Genomic DNA, 18,637 nt, shown 5'->3' with positions numbered 1-18,637 from the left:
ATTTGCTCGCAGGGAGCGCAGCGACTGGAGAGCAAGTCTAATCTTGGTATCGCATATGCGAAAAGCTGATTTTTCGTGTCCACACCACAGGCTCCCCAGTCGGCTGATTTGTATTTTTATTTCATGCTGATCAGCGGTCTTTTTAGCGCATGCGCGAGTTTTATATAGTGGATGCAATTTTTCGTGTCCACACCACAGGTTTCCCAGTCGGCTGATTTGTATTTTGATTTCATGTCCATCAGCAGGGTGTTTAGCGCATGCGCGAGTTTCATATAGTGGATGCAATTTTTCGTGGCCACACCACAGATTTCCCAGTCGGCTGATTTGTATTTTGATTTCATATCCATCAGCAGGGTTTTTAGCGCATGCGCGAGTTTCATATAGTGTATGCAATTTTTCGTGTCCATACCACAGGTTTCCCAGTCGGCTGATTTGTATTTTGATTTCATATCGATCAGTGGTCTTTTTCGAGAACCCCTGTACTGAAACATCGTTCGTCCCATCCTCCGAGCATTCACTTTCTATTAGAAACTTCTAGTTTTTAAATTCTTTTAGGGTTTTCGACGCGGACCCTCTGTGGTTTTTAGAATTCAGAAATATTAGAAAAAGATATAAAACAGGGGAAATTTGCTGGATATCCTAACTGTGTCTTTAATCAACTTTGACCAATGGCCTATTAAATGTACCGAGTGAGACGTGTATTTTATTTATTTCTGTTATAGCGACGCGGGTACCCTGTGGTTTTGCATCAAAATGGAAAAATCACTTTTATTATGTTAACTAGGTTGTCACTTGCTCAAAATCCGCTGAGAGAAATTTTATTGCAATTAGTTCAACACGATTTTTTTTCTTTTTCAATATGATATGTATTTTCAATTGTCAGCCCCCCCCTACTTTTCAACATACCCGGCGGTCCCTGATACAACTAAGAACATTCAACAACATTAGCAGGTTTTCTGATGTAACAACGATAAGAAAATATCAAGGTTTTATTGGGCATCTACTTAAGTTTTACATTAACATAACGTTCATAAATTCGCTACCGCTACACCAGTTTCACCGAATATCAAAAACAGCGAAATATGTATACAGGTGTTTCAAGTCGAGATTGCAATTTCTTACCAGTGCATTACATCTTGCTTTCAAAGTCAAATTGCTACCAGATTTTGTTACAGGGTCAAATAATGCTTATAAAGTGAACATAACTGATACATCTCACAAGAGGAAATTATGCAAAACTATTGCCTACATGCCTAACGACTCTAGGTATTCAGCGATGACAGCGACAGCCTTGTTTGTGTTGCCCTGTTGACCCCCTTCCTTAGTGTGACCGATCACGAGGGCTGTCTTACTCGCCTGTATTGTGATGGCCCCGTGATCCTTTTTCTTTCCTAGTACCAGTTTACCATCTTCTTCTCTTAAGAACTGGTACTTTTCGCCTTCAGCGTGTATACCACTGGACATAAAAGAAGTGAAGTCTTTATTTTTAAAACAGTTTGCGATTTTTGTACATTCCTCGGGTTGCAACTAGAGAAAAAAGAAAAAAAACACGTGTAAGCTAAATGTTTGATTGATCGCATTCACTCTTTGGGAGAAGTGGCAATGCAGGAAGTCAAAGAAATTCCAGCATTGGAAATATGGTAGTTTGTGTTGAAATAGGATGCAAGTGAGATTGTTGTTGTAGTGGTGGAGTAACAAGGAGGGAGTGACAAGGTTGTTGAAACGGGGTGCAGTAAGCATGCAATTGAGATGAGATGGTGCTGGGTGCAGTAGGGATGCAATTGAGATGAGATGATGGTGGGTGCAGTAGGGATGCAATTGAGATGAGATGGTGGTGGGTGCAGTAGGGATGCAATTGAGATGGTGGTGGGTGCAGTAGGGATGCAATTGAGATGAGATAGTGGTGGGTGTAGTAGGGATGCAAATGAGATGGTGGTGGGTGCAGTAGGGATGTGAATGAGATGGTGGTGGGTGCAGTAGGGATGTGAATGCGATGGTGGTGGGTGCAGTAGGGATGCAATTGAGATGAGATAGTGGTGGGTGTAGTAGGGATGCAAATGAGATGGTGGTGGGTGCAGTAGGGATGTGAATGAGATGGTGGTGGGTGCAGTAGGGATGTGAATGCGATGGTGGTGGGTGCAGTAGGGATGCGGATGAGATGGTGGTGGGTGCAGTAGGGATGCGAATGAGATGGTGGTGGGTGCAGTAGGGATGCAAATGAGATGGTGGTGGGTGCAGTAGGGATGCAAATGAGATGAGATGGTGCTGGGTGAAGTAGGGATGCAATTGAGATGAGATGATGGTGAGTGCAGTAGGGATGCAATTGAGATGAGATGATGGTGGGTGCAGTAGGGATGCAATTGAGATGAGATGGTGCTGGGTGCAGTAGGGATGCAATTGAGATGAGATGGTGGTGGGTGAAATAGGGATGCAATTGAGATAAGATGGTGCTGGGTGCAGTAGGGATGCAATTGAGATAAGATGGTGGTGGGTGCAGTAGGGATGCGATTGAGATAGTGGTGGGTGTAGTAGGGATGCGAATGAGATGAGATAGTGGTGGGTGTAGTAGGGATGCAAATGAGATGGTGGTGGGTGCAGTAGGGATGTGAATGAGATGGTGGTGGGTGCAGTAGGGATGTGAATGAGATGGTGGTGGGTGCAGTAGGGATGCGAATGAGATGGTGGTGGGTGCAGTAGGGATGCGAATGAGATGGTGGTGGGTGCAGTAGGGATGCAAATGAGATGGTGGTGGGTGCAGTAGGGATGCAAATGAGGTGGTGGTGGGTGCAGTAGGGATGCAAATGAGGTGGTGGTGGGTGCAGTAGGGATGCGATTGAGATGAGATGGTGGTGGGTGCAGTAGGGATGCGATTGAGATGAGATGGTGGTGGGTGTGGTAGGGATGTGAATAAGATGGTGGTGGGTGTGGTAGGGATGTGAATAAGATGGTGGTGGGTGTGGTAGGGATGTTAATAAGATGGTGGTGGGTGCAGTAGGGATGCGATTGAGATGAGATGGTGGTTGGTGTGGTAGGGATGTGAATGAGATGGTGGTGGGTGCAGTAGGGATGCAAATGAGATGAGATGAGATGGTGGTGGGTGCAGTAGTGATGCAATTGAGATGGTGGTGGGTGCAGTAGGGATGCAAATGAGGTGGTGGTGGGTGCAGTAGGGATGCAAATGAGGTGGTGGTGGGTGCAGAAGGGATGCGATTGAGATGAGATGGTGGTGGGTGCAGTAGGGATGCGATTGAGATGAGATGGTGGTGGGTGCGGTAGGGATGTGAATAAGATGGTGGTGGGTGTGGTAGGGATGTGAATGAGATGGTGGTGGGTGCAGTAGGGATGCAAATGAGATGAGATGAGATGGTGCTGGGTGCAGTAGTGATGCAATTGAGATGGTGGTGGGTGGAGTAGGGATGCAAATGAGATGAGATGAGATGGTGCTGGGTGCAGTAGTGATGCAATTGAGATGGTGGTGGGTGCAGTAGTGATGCAATTGAGATGGTGGTGGGTGGAGTAGGGATGCAAATGAGATGAGATGAGATGGTGCTGGGTGCAGTAGTGATGCAATTGAGATGGTGGTGGGTGCAGTAGTGATGCAATTGAGATGGTGGTGGGTGGAGTAGGGATGTGAATAAGATGGTGGTGGGTGGAGTAGGGATGCAAATGAGATGGTGGTGGGTGTAGTAGAGATGTGAATAAGATGGTGGTGGAGGCAGTGAGTAGAAAATGGGATGGGGGTGAGGTTTCTTGTGTGAGAATAAAATATTTAAAGAGAGCAGCTAACCTTGACTGCACATGCATGTCCGGCACTCGTCCAAGGAGCACCACCATCTAGGCCAATAATACAAGCTTTGTCGGCATGGCAGTTGCCAGTGGCATCCTTTGCCTGGGCAAGAAGGTTATCAATGTAGCTGTCCCAACTCATCTATGACAAAGCAAAGAAACATTTTCAAAACCATATCCTACACATTATACTGTAAGTGATAACTGTAGAGTTTGTTTTGTCTATTCAGGAAACTCAAGTTGGGCTCTAGCCACTAACCCCCCCCACCCCCATAAACCAGTCCACTCCCCCCCCCCCCCCCCCAATAAGCCAGTCCACTTTATGGGGAGCTAGTCTGACTAATGTTACCTATACGTTAAGATAAAGTTCAAAACAAACACAAAAACAGAATACAGTGGAACCTGGATTTTACAATAACCTTGATTATACAATTTTCCTTTCCCCTGGCGGGAATACAGTGAAATGTATGAGAAATTATCTCGATCTAAGGATAATGGATATCAAGATATTCTCAACTTTATGATACAAATCTGTTCTCCAAAGCGTAATTTTGTCCTTGATACAACGATATTACGGATTCTGTATATCAACAAAGAGAGAAAAACTCAAGACACCACACACGTACAGTACAGTTAATCAATTTTCTTGACTTGACAGATCTTGTTACTGCGAATGCAGATTACAGTTTACAGAGAGCAAATGTACGGTCGAACACATTACAGTTAAAATATTATTAATTTGTAAAAGTTGATAATTAACCTAACCTCACATTAAGGATATTTTCAATGGATTTTTCTTTATATAGTAAAATTGAGGACCAATTTCTAACGATACCTCGATTTTATGATACTATTTGCTTTCTCCCCAGTCACATAGTAAAATCCAAGTTCCACTGTATAAAGAAATAATCTTTGAAAAATTGGATTAGATCTTAAAATACATATCTAAGGATATTGACAGCATCTTGTTAAATTTTGTTTTATTTTTGCTTTATTATTATTCTAAAAAATGATGTCATCTTAACTTATTAAACTACTCATTATGTAGTCTATATTTAAACTAAACAGATAGAATTCAACTTTAAATATTTTTATTATCTTCATTATCGCCGGTAGGAGTTATAAGTTAAACTACTTAAAAATAGCAACTATAAACTAAGAAATGTCGAATCAATTAATAAATTCTTTTTACTCAATTGCAAAACGCTAAAGCTAACAACATGATGAAGATTGTTCAGTTTATCCAACTAATTGCCTGCTTCAACACCCTACCCAGGAGTGGCTGAAGGGAGCCGCGGTTGGTGTCAAATGGAAAAAAAAAAGATATTTTACAAATAGAAAATGACCAGTTTTTAGTCTTTCATATCTTAGGGACAATATTGTGGTTTGAAAATCTATCAATGCGTGAATAAAGATGGATTGAAATTAGTAATTTTAGCATTTAGGTTACTTTTTGTTTAATTCAAATCTGCCAATTCTGCCTCATCCAAAATTGGGGTAATTGCTGTGAATGAATACAAGCTCTCATTTCAATGTTCCATGCGAAAATATAAATGTTCAGCAATGAGAATAACAATTTTACAGTTGTGCTAAGATGCGCTTCTTATGCCTAAGAGGCTTAAAGTGATTATCACCTTCAAGTTCAGATGTAGAAAAGAATTTCACCATTATGTATAAATGGCATTTATTGTAAATCAGAACATTTATCTCATCTTGATACTTCTGTTTCTTTTTTGGTTGTTTTTCATTCACGTGTCTTATATACAGGTTTTCAATTTTTAAAAAAAAGCCTAAAAAATTGGGGTGCGTATTATACGTGGGTGCACATTATATGCACATAAATACAGTAAGTCTAGCAACATTTTTACCATGTTTTAGTTTATCACAAATAAAACTGGTAATTTCTACCAAAATGAAATAAGTGCCCCCTCTCCAATAAACGCTGCCCCCAAAGACCTGATGCTTTTTCAAATCTTTACGAATAGCTGTGATACTGCTTGTCTAAAGTGTCAATATATTAACTGGCCCGTGTTTGGGTCAGTAGACTTCATGTGCCTTCATGCAGAGTTCCTTGAGAGCATATTCAGGCAAGAGAGACGAACTTCGGCAAAGTCTTTCACAGTGCACTTACACATGCTTGGCCAGACGAAATATGGTGTTCTTCATTGCAAGTCAAATTTGCACAAGATGAGTGGTGTTTTTAAAAATTAGTAAGTTTTTGGTAAAAAAAAGACAGACAACTGTAGTATTTCTGTATAAACAGGGAGAGTTGGCATGTAATGATGTGATCAAGTAGATAATTGGGTTTTGTTTTGTTCCACTAACATTTGAATAGTGATCGAAAACGTTTACCTCCCTGATTGCACATTGTCTTGAAGAAACAACATACTTAGCCTTGCCAGGGTTATTATTCCAGAAATCCAATTAGCCATTTTTATCTCCAATACCCATCTCTGTTGCTTTGCCTTGCACAGGTAGCTATACTTTTATCTTTAACTAAAATTAACTGTGATAATAACAACTTCAAAGTTTCACACATGCCTTATAAAATCTTGATTGCAGCTTTTTTAATATTATTATTGAAGCAACAAAATCCGCTAAGTATTTTGGCTATTAATATCCTTCATCCATCTCCCAATTAATCCAATGGAAAATTTATAATAATTGTTTTTCTTCTTAGGCTATTACAAAACAAGAAAAGCAATAAATGAAGGAACTAACGAGTTTTCCCTTTAAATTTCGTAGATGTCCAAAGACTTCTTGGCTTCTAACAATATGACAACATGAACTGGCTATTGTTTAGCACGATAAGTAGTTTATTCATTGCAAAGATTTTAAATACAGATGGTGATAAATTATAAAACATTCAGACATTTGTGGAGACTTTTCCATAAAGCAAGACTAGCAAAGCACAACCTTGCGAACCATGTAAAAACAAACGACAAGACAAAGACTTGTGACTTAACTAATTTAATCTTAAACGCCACTATAACCTAAGAAGTGACAACAAACCGTATAGGCTTCGAAGACTCAATGAAATAAATGTCACTTTAAAAAAAACTTTATGATAGTAGTTTAGTGTGAGGATGAAAAATTCCATTGATCAGCTAATTCATTATCTGTTAATCTTTATTCACTCAGACGACTTTGCTAAAGGACGTCTTCGTTAACATACCCCGGAAATAAGTCTACATTAAAACGACTACCATTTCTAATTCAATTTTTTATCATTGGCAATTCTTGAAATTATTTTATAATAAGAAATTTAAAAATTCACAGTTACGTATACATGTTTAATGCTTTTCCGTCCGTTTACATTGGAAATCTTTCAGACGTTGAGAAATTACAAAAAGATTTAAAATGTCGAGAAAACTGTACGGAACTTATGCATTCCTTTGTGGTATTTCTTGTCTGGTGAGGAACATCAAAGAAATACGGGGAGATTACGAGCTTTCAAGTTATCCCGACACTATCCCTCTTGATGCTTGGCGTGCAAAATTACCACATTAAAAAAAATCAAGGCGAACGGTAGGTTTTAAACATGGCTAAACGCGCACACTTTAATGGTTTCCACACCAATCCAGAAAAGCCTTTTCGTGATCGGCAGTAATATTCTACACAAACTTACAGTGAATTCCACAGAAGTTAGGTAAGCTATAAATCGTAAAAGGACCGCGTGAATTTTTAGGTTATTGTTCAAAATTCCTTCGACTAGAGCCCTTGAATTGCCACCTTGAGCTGGTTATTATACCCTGGGCTTTGCTAGCCATTTGAGAACGCTAAACTCAGTCGAGCCCTATGGCATTCGAAGACTAGCACACACCTACTAAACCATCCAGAAACCCCGCTTTCAACACAAAATACTAAACCGAAAGAGCTTCCCAGCGTAACTTTGGTATTGCAATAGGTTTAAATTGTGTTTTGTAAACGTGAAAGGCAAAAGTGAACTAGAAGCGTGGCGAAGTTACGAAATCTGCCGAGTGTTACGTGGTGCGGAAATTTGCAACAGGCTTGAAAAATTACCCAAAACGCAATAAATACGGCACAAATTTACGCAGTTAACAAACAAAGAACTCTCAAATGGTGAATGAATGTCTATTTAGATGGGGTTGTCCCTATCTTACCTTGAATTTAGAGGTTTTTATCGGGCGATTTCAACACAGACTGGAAGAGTGCCGAATCGAGCGAAGGAAGGCAAGCAACGAGGGGCGCGGTGCTGAAATTGTAAATGTTGAGCCCGCAATGAGCCAGTCACGTGATTATTACGTTTTCTATTTTTAGAGGTGGGACTTGCAAAAGGCTAAAAAACACCATAAAACAAACATTCACGAATTCACACAAAAAAGATGCGACAAATAAAAAATGCGTTCGAAACAAAAACACGAAAAAAGCTCTTAATAAACAGGAGTAAACAGGACGGGTAAACAGTACAAAAAAAATAGAAAATTCTAATCGCAGACGGGGGGGGGGGGGGGGGGTTTCTAGTCTTTTAGACTAATACTCGGAAAGACAATCTTTCTAGGAGGGGGGGGGGGGGGGGGGAGCCTAGCGACATTCCAGAGATTATAATCGAGCAAGTTAACTGACTGCAAAAACAAACAGAGTAGGTGAAACATCTGTTACCTCTCCATCAGATATTTAAATGGTTTGCACAGCCTAGCTGAAATAGGCGAGAATTTGATCTAATATGCAATTCAATCTTGGCTACGGCTGGAAGCGTGGTATGTTGGTGTTATCTCAAATTGTCTAAACCATAATCCTAGATAACCAGATACAATTTAATTGCATAAAAAATAAAGTTATAACAGTGCCACATAAATAATGCGACAATCTAAATCCATAATCCCTTGAGGGGCTCATTCCCAGCTCCTTTCGCTCCTTTCTACGCTATTATCAACAGCGAACAATGGTCGATAATTATGCGGCTCTTTCTTGTATTACAACGCTCTAGAAGCTACATTTGTACCTAAGTAAAAAATACATCCAAAGTGAGCTTTTCAAGCTACAGGGCTAAATATCGTTAAATAATTGACCGCGGAATGTGAGAGATTTATTGTTCTCAGCCATGGCGCTCAAAAGGGTCGTCTTGAGGACTCGTCTTTATACGCTCAAGTACCCTTTGGGCATAAGCCTTCTTCACCTCTCAAGTAATTCAACAGTAAGATTACAAGTTTTATTTCGATTTTTTCGCTTTTTGAGGGAAAGAATTCCATACATAAATGATAACTATTGATAGCTGTTGCCGCATCTTTCCGCATCTACGTAATAATTCGTCATTTTATAAAGGAAACACTAAAAATTACACTTCTAACCGCCACGCACGGCGCCGTTTATGATCATGAGGTATTTCAAAATACTTTTTTCCCAAAAATTAGTGTGTGTTTATTTTCCTCTCTGTAAACATTTTTAATGGGGGTGGAGCTTATAAGCTGACAGTTTACGTCATGCATCAGATCACGGGTAACTCAGGAAACTCGGATGAATAAAATTTATAAGGTGACAACATTTCGCTCTTGGATCCGCTCTAGCTTGTCTTAAATTCCGGGGGCGTAACCTGTTCAACACACCCCCTAAGGGGCATGCCATTTTCCTTATTACTAACCAGCTAACAACGCAATAGATGTTTCACTTTTTCTTTGAACTTAACCGGCGTAGCAAGCGTTTCTGCGGAGTTTCAGCGTAAACATAGAGCATGCTTTTTCTATAGTGTACAAAACAAAAGGTCAACAAATCATCGTGTTCAATTAAAAAAATACAAATTGTTCTATTTTACAGCTGTGTGCAGAGATAAAAGTTACTTGTATCTAAGTTTCTTATATGCGATGGAAAGAGTTCCAGTCCTAAACGGAAGAAGAGGCCTATAGCGATAACTGTCTTAGCGGGGCCTCATCAGAGAGGTTGTCCAATACTCCGAAAACTTAATGCATCGTATTGTCTGAAACAATCGAAGCCACGGGAACGTATCAGATAACGAGATAAGGTCCCCGAGGTGAAACAATTGATGGGAACACAATGCCGTGCATACATTCGGAGTATTGGGAAAGGAAAAAGAAAAGGAAGCTGGGCCGAATTTTGACATTGTCCACCCCAAGCTCACAGTGTGTGATCACGTCACGTTGACCCTCTTAGGCTAAGTTCAAACGCCGTATTATCCATGAGCCGTATTCAATGCAAATGCTTGCAAATGAATCAAGTCGATTGTTTCATCTTCATTTGCAAGAATTTGCATTGAATACGGCTCAGGGATAATACGGCGTTTGAATTTAGCCTTGGTTTGTAGTATTAAAATGGGCTGTTATTTTTACCTTCAAATAAAACCTGGACAATCGCAATAATACCCCTACTTTGTTGTTGTGTCCTCGATGTAGTCTGGATGAAATTGTATATTGGGACGAATTAGGACGAGCTGTTTGCGAGTACTCGCTCAGATAGGTTAGAATTTCATCCAGACTACATGGAAGACGCAACAAACAAGTACGAACAATATTATATAAGATTTTCGAGATTTCATTTCATATGTTTACTACAAAAACGTGATCACACACACACACACACACACTGTGAGCTTGGGGTACCTGTGGATAGCCTGGTAACTTGAGTACCGACTTGTGTTGTTATTGAGTGCTCGAATTTTTGCAACTTGCACCGCAACGATGCTTAATTTTTTTTTGTTAGGTTGCAGAGGGATGATACACGCTCGCAATTGTTTTTTTTTTAATCTGCAATTTGCAATGCGCCCGAATGGTAGTTTTGTTTACATCGTTCGCCTCAATGATGGTGATGCGCGCTGATTGGCTAGTTTCCTGAAATGCTTTTGCAGGTTGCATTGGCGAGTTATCCAAATACATGATACACAGGGCATTTTTTTTCTCGCGATGCTGCGAAAAGTAAAGTCCATTTCTACTTTTTTTTGCCACTGGCAGCGCAACAAAAATTTCTGTTTCAGTGTAACTATAAACTGAAACCCAACAGAAACGTTGGCTACACCTGGCTACTTTGAATTAGTCTGAGCTCGTATTTGTAAAATGAACTCTTTCACAGGTTCGGGACTTTTCAAAGTTTTCTTAAAGCTCCCAACCTTAAATTTGACTTTTATTCATTTAATTTTTTTCGATGGCATTAGCATCATGGCTAGGGGAGTTGGACCCTCAAAAACAAAAACAAAAAGAAAAACACTGAAATATAAGATTTAAAAATGTCAAAATTTGCAGAGAAAAGGATATTCCCGTCGGGACAAATATTTGGCAAACGAAAAAATCAAACCGACAGCATAGAGTACTGCAAGTTTTCTCCCACTTAGCCTAAGTGTAAACGTCTTATTTAAATCCATGAGCCGTATTCAATTGAATACAAGCCGTATTCAATTGTATACGGCTCATGGAAAATACGACGTTTGTGCATCTACCTGTTTTGTTTTCTATTTCTTTAATGAATTTACACCCCCAAGGATAAAAGGCTGCCCGGAGCCCGACTGTCATCGTACTTCAGTTATTTTGTCACGCAGTTCTTCCATGGGATATCGGTTGGTTTGTCATTTTCACGGTAAAAATGCAGTCACTCGAGTGAGACTCAAGCAACCTCGTTCCCAGGGTCTTCTGGGTAATTTTCAATATAGACGCCATATTGAAAAATACCCAGAAGACCCTTGGGACAAGGTTGAGACTCAAGCATGTCGGCCATTTTGAAAAGAGGGCGTTAAGGACTGGGGACCAGTCATAGTCTAAAACACAGCAAACCCACAGTTCCGACGAAAAGCTAAACAATATCAAATATAATATTGTCTAATATATAGATTTAGGCACTGCCTAAAGGCGGAGCCAGCATTTGATACCTTTTTGTGTCGACTGATAGGGGTAATTAAGCGGGATCTAGGTGTCTTTAAAATGTTTTTTTTTTAAATGAGATTAAAAAAGTCATTTTTTACTGCCATGTCTTTATGAATTGTAAAGACCCGTACCTAGGAGGGGTGCGAACGCACCCCCCCCCCCACACACACACACACACACAACGGCCAAAGGAACACTTTCGGTTCTCAATAGACGTGCTATTATTTGTAGACAAAACTCACTCTGGTATGTAGCCAAATCCGACATTAAATCCCCCTGGAAATACTGCAAAGGCGCGGTCAGATTTTTATTAGAGAACTCCCCCCCCGGAAATATAAGGTCCACTTTTTTTTATTTCTCACCCCACCAAGAAAAATCCTCGGTATGGGTCTGTTGCATTGGCCCCTCCAAATGTATCAAGCAAGCACTCATTTAATAATATTAAATATGCATGTATGTAAGTTAACAAATACTAAACCTTGGTAAGAAAAAGGCTGTCAAACTTTAGGTGTCTTAGTTGAGTCTAATGGTCAACTCTTATTTTCCCTCTTATTTAACTCCACTATCTATATTTTGTTTATTATCAAAATAGCATTCTAAAAAGCTTTGACCTTGTGAAGAATATATCAAGGGTGTAACAGTATTCCAAAGAATTCGATGCCATACTGTAGTTTTCACGTACTGCAACTGATTATTCAGAAGAATGTGTTGAAATTTATAAACTCCACAAATATACCTCCTGACATGCATTACATATTGGTGAACCCACCCTTTTGCCTTTTTTTTTAGAAACTTTGGATCCACCGGGTTGGATCCAGGGTAGTTTACGTGAGTTCCGGAACACACTCAAAGTTTTTCAGACCAAGTTATTTTGAACTTAAATGGCTTTTTTAAAAATACTCCGATATCCCTAGAAACTATTGGCTTGTCTGTAGAAATCATTCAATCTCCTGTATTTTTGCTTTTTAATTAAATTAAAAACGTAAAAAGATGCCTTATCGTCGTTATTATTCTTAGGCGACTTCACGGAGCGCCCTGGATCACGAGCTTTGGATTTGAGCTTCGATCACTTTTCGGGAACCTTCGGAAATCCGTCGGATAAGATCGGAAAATATTGTCACCAATTTGCAAGCAAGTTGGGGGGGGGGGGGGGGTAAGGTATTATTATAGTTAGCACTGGAACACACTCAAAACCTCGCGCGATTGGCTGAAAATTTTTTCATTGTGTTGGAACTCACTCAAAACCATTTTTGATTGGCTAACTCACTTGGAAACCACCGCGGAAACTATCGACAAAAGTATAAAACGGTCTGTACCTCCCCCAACGGTCTCCTTTCGTTTGCCCTCACTAGAGTCTCGGTACTTGCATCGGAGTTTACGAAGGAATTATTTAACAAATTGCACTAGTTTTTACTCTTTATGGCTCGTGCTCCTGTCTGTCGGAAGAAGGATTGTTCTCCCTACGACATTGGCTTAGTCTTCGACAAGATCGCTATTCGCCTCAGGACAAGTTGAAATTCATCGGAAATGTATGGAAACCAGGTGAGCTTTTCGATTTCCCTGTGTCAATAGAGAATGGAAATTCTCGCAAGTTTGTTTTAAACTGGCTAAAGAAATATCCATGGCTAGCCTACTCTAAATATTACAATGGAGTGTTTTGCTTAGCTTGTGTTTGTTTCGGAGTTCAGTGTGGGCGAAACGCTAATAAGTTAGACAAATTATTTAAGTCTCCTCTTACAAATTGGACTTCGGCCGCTTCGCGCTTTACAAAACACGCGCAAAGAAATTGTGAAATTCACAAATTTTCTATGATTGCTATAGAAGAATTTAAGAAAATGATGCGAACAGAAGCTAAATGATGCGAACAGAAGCTAAATGATGCGAACAGAAGCTGTCCCGATAAATCTGCAGTTAAATAACATTGTTCAACAGCAAATTGCTAGAAACCGTGAGATCCTTAGGTCCCTTTTTAAAACAATTATTTTCTGTGGGAAAAACAATATCCCACTCAGGGGCTTGAGGGATAGTGATCCCACTAATGCTGCCCTAGCTGGTAATTTCCAGGCACTGCTTGAATTCCGGGTAGATAGTGGTGACCAAATACTGGAGCAGCACCTAGAAAATGCACCAAGAAATGCGACATACATTTTAAAGACCATCCAGAATCAAATGATATCAACTGTTGGTGCTCATATTTTAAATAATTTATCTCAGGAAATGAGAGATAGTAAGTATTTTTTTGTAATGGCAGATGAAGGGCTGATATAGCAAACAAAGAAAATCTTTCTGTTGTGATTAGATTTCTCGACTCAACCAAAAACATCAGAGAAGAATTTATTGGATTTTATATTTGTAAGGAGGGAACAACAGGAGAGGCCATCAAAGACCTTATAACTGCAGCTGTAGTAGACTTAGGATTGATGATGGAAGACTGTTGTGGCCAATGTTATGATGGCGCTGGTAATATGGCTGGACGACTTAATGGAGCCTCCTCGTTAATCAGAGCAGAACATGAGAAGGCAATTTTTGTCCATTGCATGAATCACCAGCTGAATTTGTGTATTGCCAATACCTGCCAAATACCAAATGTCAGAAACATGATGGATGTTGTGCGAAAGCTTTTTGAATTTTTTGACAACTCTTCCAAGCGACAAGAACATTTAGAATTCAAGATCATAGATCTTTTGCAAAAAAAAAAAGGTATTTCGATCATACCCTCTGTTTTGATTGCTACTGATGACTGGAAGCCTAATTTTTTAGAATTTTGTAACTATTACTGACAGGACATGCCAAATTATATAGGTTTACAGGCAGAGCTTTTATTATGGGAGAGATTATGGAAGGGGAGGGATAACAGAGGAGAAGTGATTCCAGACACTCTTAAGGCTACACTGGAGGATATTGACAAAGATGCATATGTCAATATTTATTTCATGTTAAAGATCCTGATCACACTTCCAATTTCATCTGCTTCTTGTGAGAGATCCATTTCATCCCTTCGAAATCTTAAAACCAATTTGAGAAGCACAATGACTGAGGACAGATTGAATGGGCTGGCACTAATGTATACCCACAAAGACATGGATTTAGACCTGGACAGAATAATAGATTTATTTGCTCAATTGCACCCTAGGAGAATGAGAATGGCAAACATATCAGCTTAAATTTTTGCACCATCTGTTTCTAGAGGGCTTGTGAGTTATGTTCCATCTGGGTCTTACCCTTAAACTGATGGAGAACAGCTACAGAAACTCAAACTGGTGCCTGTATAACTTTCTTAAAAAGTCATTTCTAGATGTTTTTTTTTTATTTAGTGATGATTTCAATTTTTCTATTGACACTGGGATTTCATGTTAAGCTCAAATGGTTTACAAACATTTTCCTGGGCTCCAGAAGATGCAGTTTCAAAGGATAAAAAGGGGAGTATTTTTCAAATTATATATATATATATATATTTTTTATAATCATTTAGTACTTCTCATTTTTATAACTTGATATTAATGTTGCATTTTTCTCCAGAGCTCCAGTGGCTGCAGTCCCCAAGGATGAAAAAGGGGAGTTTTTTTTTCAAATTATATTGTCTCTAATTTGTACATATCTTTTGTATATGACATATGATATTAATATTGGATTTTTTTTTTCTCATTATCTTGAAAACTCCTGGACCAAGGACCAACCACAGGCTTGCCATCTATAAGTACCATTTTTCCTTCTCCTGCTCAAAGACAGTTAGTAGGCAGCTATATTGGACATAGACCAGTGGCACTGGTTTGGATACCAGATATTTTTTTTGTAGAGCAAGGTGTTCCATGTACCACCTTCAACAAAATAAAACTTTTTTTGCCTTTATGATAGCATGTTTTTTTGTTCTTTTTGGGGTAATTAACTTTTCTGAAAATGCAGAAAATGGCATTTATAGAGCTTGAAATTTCAAATTTTTTTGGGGAGCACGCCCCCAAACACCCCTATTGTTGGTGTTTCGGTGGAAACTACTCACTCAAAAACCTGGATCCACCCCATGCAGGCTACTAAAAAATGGAGGCAAATCCTAAATTACTGAAAGTTTCTAATTACAAACCAAACCATGTTCATTGATCTATGTTTGGGGCAGAGAGGAATAAATATACAAATAAACAAAAAGTCAATGGGGAGCAAAGAAAAGGGAGAAATGTGACTCTATTTGAAAAAAAAATGTTACTCTATTCTAAAACATTTAAAACAGTAATGCAATAATAACTTGACTGAGCACCTTCCTAGTATTTTTCCTTTTCCCTTTTACCTTTAGGATTGATATAAAACTGTTTTCTTTACAAATTTTTTAATAAAAAAGCACAAGTTTGTTGTTATCTTTATATAATTAAAGTACTTTGATCTAATAAAAACCTCTTCCCTTTATAGAACTTGTATCAAAGTTACATTCTGACCAGCTTTGCCCTTGCAAAGAAACAAATAATGAATGAAACAGCATTCCAAAGATATAATGATACAGTTATACATTTCAGGTGCCATATGGAAGTTTTGTCTATCACATACTGGCAATACTCCATCACCAAGGATATTACAGTCATGCATTACATATTGGTGCACCCACCTTTTAGCATGACGGCCTGCTGTTTTATAGAAACCCTGGATCCACACATGCTAATGCTACTCCAAAATTAAATGCAATGGAGAAGAACAAATTTACTTGGGAAGCAAATTCTAAAAAAAATCCTTGATATTACTGAAAGTAGTGCTAAATGAAGATGTCTTATTTCAAACCTAACATATATTAATTTATTTATGGTGCAGAGGGGAAACAGCAAATAATATCAATTGCATACAAAAATAGTCAGCAGAGAGAGAAAAAAAAGGAAGAAATGGGAGTATATCTTTGATAAAAAAAAATTAACAATAATGCAACAACACTCTCCTAACATTTCCCCTTGCATCATTATCTTTAGGTTGATAGATAAATGTTTTCTTTACAGATTTATCATTGAGAGCAAGTATCTTGCTCTAAAAAACCTATTACACTTATACTGTTGTATAAAAGTAAGAAATTCCCTACTAAATTATCTTAATATTTGCCTAATTTTATGCCTTCCAGCCTTTAGAATCAATCATGGCCCTTTCTCTATTACCTTTAGGATTGATATAAAACTGTTTTCTTTACAAATTTATTAATGAAAAAGCACAAGTTTGTTGTTATCTTTATATAATTAAAGTACTTTGATCTAATAAAAACCTCTTCCCTTTATAGAACTTGTATCAAAGTTACATTCTGACCAGCTTTGCCCTTGCAAAGAAACAAATAATGAATGAAACAGCATTCCAAAGATATAATGATACAGTTATACATTTCAGGTGCCATATGGAAGTTTTGTGTATATTTGTTAAGTTGTGTAAGTTTGTGGATATTACAGTCATACATTACATATTGGTGCACCCACCCTTTAGCATGGTGGCCTGCTGTTTTATAGAAACCCTGGATCCACACATGCTAATGCTACTCCAAAATTAAATGCAATGGAGAAGAACAAATTTACTTGGGAAGCAAATTCTAAAAAAAAATCCTTGATATTAATGAAAGTAGGGCTAAATGAAAATGTCTTACTTCAAACAACCTATTTAAATTTATTTATGGTGCAGAGGGGAAACAGCCAATATTTTTCAATTGCGTACAAAAATAGTGAACAGAGATGGAAAAAAGAAAGAAATTGGACAATATCTATGATAAATGCAATAACACTGATCCTAACATTTTCCCTTTCCTCATTATCTTTAGGTTGATAGAAAAAGTTTTCTTTACAGATTTATCATTGAGAGCAAGTATCTTGCTCTAAAAAACCTTTTAAACTGTCGCATAAAAGTAAGAAATCCCCTACTATATTATCTTAATATTTGCCTATTATTATGCCTTCCAGCCTTTAGAATCAATCATGGCCCTCAGGTAGTCCTTGGTTGGTTTTACCTAAATAAAAGTGAAAACAATTAATTATTTTTTTCCTTCAAAACAATATTTTTATCATGCCATTCATAACCTTACTAATTTTTCACAACTATTTGAATAAAAGTAAATAAACACATTAGAAAGTATGCAAGATGCAGACAATATAAAACAAAAACAATATAGGTAATAAGGGTTGAATTTTTTATTTTCGAAGAGAAAATTCTTCTGTAATTGTAAAATTAAAGTTGTTATGATAATGTTGAAAAAATGTTGCTGTATCTTTGAAAAGACTAAATACACAGAATATAAAGACAAGATAGGTCTTCTTTAGCAATATATGACAGGATGATATTTGTCAGCCTTTATTAAATATCTCAACACAGTCAATAAAGTATAGATAGAACGAAGAATATCAAAGGTGTTGTTATGCTCAACATGTTTGATCACGACCACGAATTCTCAAAGCAAACTCTAGAAACAAATGTATAAATCCAACAAGCTAAGTGGCATTGATACAGTAACTAGACTACTAGTTTTTTTTTTCGCTTTCTGTTGCGGTTGTTGTAAACTGTGAAGTTGTCGAATTTCTGCTAGCAAGGAACTCGTCGACACAAGCGAATGATTTTTATAGCTGAAAACAGACATCAAGGCCCTTTCTTCTCAGGATCTCCTTACATAAATATAGACGTGAATGAATATACAATGGTAGTGTAGATCCTCCATAGTCCTCCTCTATAGACCTCTTTTTAGCTGTTGCGACGGGCGGGATTCACGAACACTCGGGTAGATTTTACTATCGACTCGTACTTCAGACAAAACGGTTCCTAAAAGACTTCAGTCAATTTGAATCCGCATACTTTCTCATTAAATACTGCCTTTTTTTTGTGAACATAAGAGTTTTGAACTAAAACTCATAAAAGCGTAAGACCGAGAGGGGCCTGAGAGTTGCGCGGCTGGATTACTGGTTGGCTGGCTGATTTGTGACACCACAGGGTAACCGCGCGATGACCACAAAACCAAGTCGCATAGCTTACCATATTTCTATACCTATGGAGCTCCGCGCGGCTCCGCTATTAACATGATACATAAGGGT

General features: G+C 38.4%; 1 protein-coding gene and 1 long non-coding RNA gene across 2 annotated transcripts in view; one reads left to right on the top strand and one right to left on the bottom strand.

The window, feature by feature from the left end:
• Positions 1 to 973: 973 nt before the first annotated feature.
• LOC5505434 (profilin) overlaps positions 974 to 18,637 on the bottom strand; it is a 106,971-nt gene continuing 89,307 nt past the window's right edge. Inside the window, exons 2-4 of the mRNA XM_048731964.1 lie at positions 7,911 to 8,002; positions 3,788 to 3,928; positions 974 to 1,527 (exon numbers count right to left, since the gene is read on the bottom strand). Of these exons, the coding sequence (XP_048587921.1) occupies positions 1,246 to 1,527; positions 3,788 to 3,928 (423 nt within the window). The 5' untranslated portion in view covers positions 7,911 to 8,002 and the 3' untranslated portion in view covers positions 974 to 1,245. The remainder of the gene's footprint in view (positions 1,528 to 3,787; positions 3,929 to 7,910; positions 8,003 to 18,637) is intronic.
• Positions 12,795 to 17,566, top strand: LOC125572126. Its single transcript, XR_007313591.1, has 2 exons — positions 12,795 to 16,114; positions 16,959 to 17,566. It is a non-coding gene; the product is annotated as an uncharacterized LOC125572126 (long non-coding RNA).

This window comes from Nematostella vectensis, chromosome 9 (genome assembly GCF_932526225.1).
Source record: "Nematostella vectensis chromosome 9, jaNemVect1.1, whole genome shotgun sequence".
Classification (NCBI taxonomy): Eukaryota; Metazoa; Cnidaria; class Anthozoa; order Actiniaria; family Edwardsiidae; genus Nematostella; species Nematostella vectensis.
This window is presented reverse-complemented; position numbering and strand designations above follow the sequence as displayed.